This window comes from Salvia hispanica, chromosome 4, assembly GCF_029641045.1.
Source record: "Salvia hispanica isolate PSC_SH4W2 chromosome 4, Shi_PSC_v1, whole genome shotgun sequence".
Lineage (NCBI taxonomy): Eukaryota > Viridiplantae > Streptophyta > Magnoliopsida > Lamiales > Lamiaceae > Salvia > Salvia hispanica.
The window spans coordinates 23626786-23633095 of NC_142695.1; the positions used below are offsets into that span (position 1 = coordinate 23626786).

General features: G+C 38.4%; 1 protein-coding gene across 1 annotated transcript; it reads left to right on the forward strand.

The window, feature by feature from the left end:
• Positions 1-2223: 2223 nt before the first annotated feature.
• Positions 2224-3923, forward strand: LOC125197382 (Leucine-rich repeat (LRR) family protein). Its single transcript, XM_048096118.2, has one exon. It carries the CDS (start codon positions 2306-2308, stop codon positions 3797-3799), a length of 1494 nt encoding a protein of 497 aa, XP_047952075.2. The 5' UTR covers positions 2224-2305; the 3' UTR covers positions 3800-3923.
• The last annotated feature ends 2387 nt before the right edge of the window (positions 3924-6310 follow it).

Here is a 6310-nt window from a genome sequence, read left to right on the forward strand (position 1 = left end):
ATGGATTGGATAATTCACTCTAACAATGCAGTGGAGGAAAAAAATGGGAAATGTGACATTTGACAATCAAAATTGCAACGGAAACAGTAGCTAACACTATTGAATAATTCAGTCGCATTTCATCGTTCCTACTGATTAATACACATTCGCACAAACATCCACTACGAAAATCATAGATCTTGGTTATTTTATTCGCTTTCTTGATTTTTTAATTGAATTAAATTGAGGCCATATTCATAATATTTGAACAAGGAAAAGGAGAAATATACTACTTATAACTCATATTTATGGTCCTCCCTCCGTCCCAACTAAGTTGAGCCGTATTCTCTCAACTAAGTCATATCATTTTCTTTCCTGACGAAAAAAAAAACTTCTAGTCACTATCATGTTATTCCATCACTCTTATCAATTCAACACAATTTCTTAATTTCTATGTCCAAAAATTTTGCCACAACTTAATTAGGACGGAGTGAGTATAACAATGCGTGGGTGCATGCATATATCAATTTTTCATGAATCATTCCTCTGTTAGTAAAGAGTACTCCATCCGTTCGTGAATAGGAGTTCCGTTTTTCCATTTAATCCGTCCACGAATAGGAGTTCCGGTTCACTTTTACCATAAATGGTGATAGAATCCCACTTTTCACTAACTGATTCCACTCACATTTCATTTAAAACTAATATACACAAGTTGGACCCCTATTCCACTAACTTTTTTTCCACTCATTTTCTTAATATTTCTTAAAACCCGTGCCGCCAAGAAAATGAGACTCCTAATGACGAACGGAGGGAGTAGTAGTTAATGTTTAGTGGAGTATTAAAGATATATTCCCACTATCCGCGATTAGGAGTCTCAATGTTCCATTTCGGTCCGTTCGCGTGTAAGAGTTCCAATTCATACGTTCTATGAGAGTTCACTCACATTTTATTTAAAATGAATACTCCCTCCGTCCGCCATTAGGAGTCCCGGTCACTTTTGCGCACTTGTTTTGTAGAGATGATAATAAAGAGTTAAAGTGGAGAAATGGTAACGTAAGATAGGGAATAATGTTGAGAAGGTTCTTATCTAAGTTATTCTCTCTCTTATTTTACCATTTCTCCACTTTAACTATTTATTATCATTTTTATAAAATGAGTGTGCAAAAGTGACTAGGACTCCTAATGGCGGACGAAGGGAGTATATTCTAATAGAACTCATTCATTAATTTTTTTTTCTATCCACCTTTTTTAACATTTACTAAAATTCGTGCCGCAAAAAAATGTGACTCTGAATTACCGACGAATTAACTCTCAAAACTTGCCATCTCTTTATCGCATTATTAAAATGTGAAGTGGATTTCAACATAAACTTCTACGTATAAAATTGTCTTTGATTACTTTGTATTGTCGTTCGGTGATCATATACACTACTTCCACCGTGTCACCAAAGATGACACACTTTTCTTTTTTAGTTTGTCTCAACTAAGATGATCTATTGCTAAAAATTGAAACATGTTTTATTTTTTCTACTTTATTTTATTTCTCTTATTACTTTATTTTCTCCACTAAATACAAAGTAAAAATAATACTCCCTCTGTCCCATTAAAAATGCAACGTTTTCCTTTTTTGGTTGTCCCATTAAAAATGAAACGTTTCCTTAAATGGAAACAACTCTATCTCTACTTTTTCATCTCTCTTACTTTACTCTCTCTTCATTAACTCACAAAACAACACTACATAAAATCTCGTGCCGATTCTCAAATGTTGCATTTTAAGTGGGACGGAGGGAGTATAAAATTCTATGCTGCCAAGAAAATGATAATTTTCCTCGGGACGAAGGAAGGATATATAAATTAATGTTGCATCTTTGTATTTTAGAATTGGTAGTGGAACCTCCTCCACAGTCAGCAATGGTCACCACCATTCAAGAATTAAAGGCAGATAGTGACATCCCCACATGTAGTACCCTAGCACTTTGCATAATTCTACGACTTGATGTCCCAACAGTACATCCATTTCAATACACTCCTACCTTGCTTTACTATTCAATCACTCAACTTCCCATTACAAAATTAATATACCTAGAGAATCTTGTGTGTATTAACCATCAAACTTTTGTGTTTGCTCGTTATATAGCCTTTTATAATTAATTTATGGTACTCCTAATTTGTTAATTTATGTAGATAAACATATATAGTCCTCCTAGCATGTTTATATATGTCTCCATTACCAATCAATGAGTAGGACGAGACAAAACTCTCCCCCTATATATCATTTCCTTAACCACTCAACACCACTATCACTCACTTGAAACTACTACTTTGAGATGAACACTAGAAAATCTTCCACCACTATGCTCTCAATCCCCTCACTCATAATCTTCTTCATCATCTCACAACATTCATCACTCCCTCATGCACACACCATTAAAACTAGGCAAAATCTCGAGATAATAATCGGCGGCGGCGGCGCCCCCTCCCCCGAAACGCCTGTGTGCCCCGAACCCATCCCTCCTCCCCCTCCTCCACCCGAGGAATGCCCTCCCCCACCCCCGCCTCCTATACCTCCTCCACCACCCCCGCCTCCTATACCTCCTCCTCCTCCCCCACCCCCACCACCTCCTCCTCCTCCACCGCCTCCTCGATCACCTTCTCCTCCTCGACTTACTCCAAGAAAACCCCCCCCACCCCCACCAATACCGTCGCCCGAGCTACAAAGGTCGAAGCAAGTGATCGAAAGGTTCAGAAAGACGATATGCAAAGACCCTAAGCACGTGACCGATACGTGGAACGGCAGCTTATGCTATGACAAATCAAAATACAAAGGCTTCATCTGCGACACCACAATCACAGAAAAGAAGCTCCTCGTAGCGCTAGTCAACTTCAACAACTACGAATTCGAAGGCTGTCCCAACAAACCCTTAGCCCTCGGCAACTTCCTCGAAAACCTCACCGAAATCATCGCCTTCCACTCCAACTCCAACTTCTTCTCCTGCGGCATCCCCTTAGGCCTCGACCAAATCAAGTCCCTCTTCGAACTCGACCTCAGCAACAACAACCTCACCGGTCCCTTTCCCAAAGAAGTCCTCGTCGCCACCAACCTCACCTTCCTCGACCTCCGCTTCAACAAACTCTCCGGCTACCTCAACCCAAATGTCTTCACCCTCGACCTCAACATCCTCTTCCTCAACAACAACCAATTCACCGGCCCCATCCCGGCTGCCCTCGGCAAAACCCCCGCCCTCTACGTCACCCTCGCCAACAACCAATTCACCGGCCCCATCCCGAGCACCATCGGAGACACAAAAAACACGCTTCTCGAGATTCTCCTGCTCGGTAACCACCTCTCGGGGACGCTCCCGTACGAGATAGGCTTCCTGGAAAAGGCCACGCTCTTCGACGCGAGCGTGAACAATATCACGGGGCAAATCCCGCACTCATTCGGGTGCCTCAAGTCGATCAACTACCTCAACATGTCCATGAACCAACTCTGTGGACCAGTGCCGGAGCCGCTGTGCAAGCTGCCGAAGCTGGCGAAGCTGACGCTGAGCGACAACTACATCACGCAGGTGGGGCCCGAGTGTAGGAAGCTGATCGAGAGGAAGGTTTTGGACATTGGAAGGAACTGCATTTTGGATCTGCCGAATCAGAAGACCAAGGAGATGTGTGCGGGTTTTTTTCACAAGCAGCCGTGCCGGGAGCCGGCTAACCTGAATAAGATACCTTGCCGCTTTAAATCGGGAAATGAACCGGAACCGGTGGTGGAGAGGAAACTGACGGAGAAGCCGCGGAGCTATGCAGCTCTGGAGCTGCAAGGCTGATGCCATAGCTGTATCTATCTACATATATGTTTATGTGTGTTTCTTGATTTGGGAAATACTATAAAATTTGTATATCAATTTTAGTGTTGTTGGGATTCAATAATTGATCATCTCATTCGTATTATCAATTGAGTAAATAGTAATTAGACATATAGAATAAAGCACGGGTTCATTACAACTTTTTAATAGTTCATTATAGATAATTCAGAGATTTACCAAAAAGACATCATCTGTCTTATTTTCAAAATCTCAAAGTTCATTTTAGTTCATTATAATGAACTCTATGTTATCTTATAATAATATTATTCGGCGTTTAAAGTTTAAGAATGATTTAGTATTGATCATATTTCATAGCTATCCTAACTCTAAATATATGCAAAACACAAAATACTTGTTAGTCTATTGGATCATGTGATCTAACGGTTCAATTAATGTCCCATATCGTCTATTAATGTAGCTCAGCTATTATTATCATAATCATCCAATATCAAAGATCAAAGGAAAGGTAATTTGTGCTGTGTTTCTAATCCACAATGTTGAAATCATGAGATCTTTGGATGCATCAATAAGAGATTCATTGGAATTTTCATGATTAAGAAGTAAAAGCAGAGAGAGGGAAAGCCGCCGCTGCAGGGGCACCGACGGAGACCAATAGCAAGCTCGTCAATGGTCGATGGGTACAAAAATAATGAGTTGGAAGTGGGGCCCCCACTAATTTAGATCTACAACTACTTTAATGTTATGTGCTTTCATCCTATATATACCTCATAAGAAGCCAACTAAATGAACTTTTTATTGGTTGGAAAATAATGGAAACACTATATTTTATCTGTTTTTTTTCCCCATTTTTTTAGTGTATTTTGCAGGCTGGATATTTTGTACCGACAGCCCTTTCCGCTTCATTATTATGGAATTTATGGTAGGCTATATTTCTCCTAATTTTCTATGTTTTCTACTCTGTAAGGAGGAGACCACTAGAATGTGATACTAATAAATTTTTTAAATGCAAGGTGAGAGTTCGACTGAAGTATGACTCCAGCATGTCCACTTTATGCTCTTTCTGTCCTGAAAATTTGTCACCTATTTCCTTTATCATCTGTCCCTAAAAATTTATCACCTTTCGCTTTTACCATATTTGGCAATGGACCTCATATTCCACTAATTCATTCCCACTCATATTTTATTATAAAATTAATATATAAAAGTAGGACTCATATGCCACCAACTTTTTTATCTCTTTTTATTACATTTCTTAAAACTCGTGCCGGATCAAATAATTACAAATTATTGGGGACCGAGGGTGTATATAATTTGACACACCATTTGAAATAAGTCAAAGCAATAAATACATACATTTATGCATATCATACTTAGAGAATAAATAGGTAGTGATTTAGTAAATAAATTGACCATCTACAATGATCAAAACTGAATTTGGATAATGAGAGTTGTACGGAATACTATCTCCTACTATTATTCAAAATATCATAACCGATAGTATTATTTTATTAGTACATTTTGTTTGGACGTTAGGCTTCCTTAGCTCTTATTTCATCTTCAAGTTGATAGGTCCACCTAAACAATGCGTCAATCATGACAACGTATATTGGACCACGCTAATGAATTAAAATTATATTGATAATAAAATTTGGATTTCTAAATAAAAAACATATTTTAACATATAAATAGGGAGTGGAGCGTGCAAAACTATAGAAAAGAAGACGAATTTAGCAATAGAAACTGAGTAAGAAAATAGGAGTAGTATAACATTTTCGAGATTGAGCAAGGGAATTGAGAGCTCATAGTTTCCCTAGTTTCTAAATAGTCCTCTGTTCGTTGTTCCCCTTATTTTAACTTCTATCGTAATTTTATGCATTTTTATTTTAATAAATATAAGTGGAAAAAGAAAATATTGTTGAGTGAGTTCAAATAGAAAAGATTAATTGTAACAGCCCGCCCTCCTAGGGTACAATAAATGCGGCGGCTGCTACCCAAAACCGACTCCCAAGAAGTAAACCTAGACTAGGGTTTCATTTAAAGAGTACTAACCCAAAAGAATTGGAAGGAATACCAGAGTATTTAATGCAACAACTTAACCTAGAAGTTCAAAGGAAGATAGATATCATAAATGATGATCAAAACCTTAAGAGTACGACATAGTATTCAAGACAAGTCACAAGAAAAGACTAAGGCCTCAAACCGAAGGCAAGATGCAAATATTCCAAAAGAAATTCTAAAGTGTATCAAAAATTCAGCGGAAAACGACCAAGAGAAAAGCATAGCTGTGTATGAAGACACAACTACACTTAGAGTTCAACATATCCATATTAATTAATTAAGCTGCTCAACACCCGCCACCGCTCATCATCATTCAACCTGCACATAAGGAAAACACATGCAGGGCTGAGTATTTTGAAATACTCAGTGAGCTCATTGCCAAAACATTTTATAAGTTATGCCACCCTTACCAAGTGAACTAGAGTTTTAAACAGTTATAAGAGAAATATCACG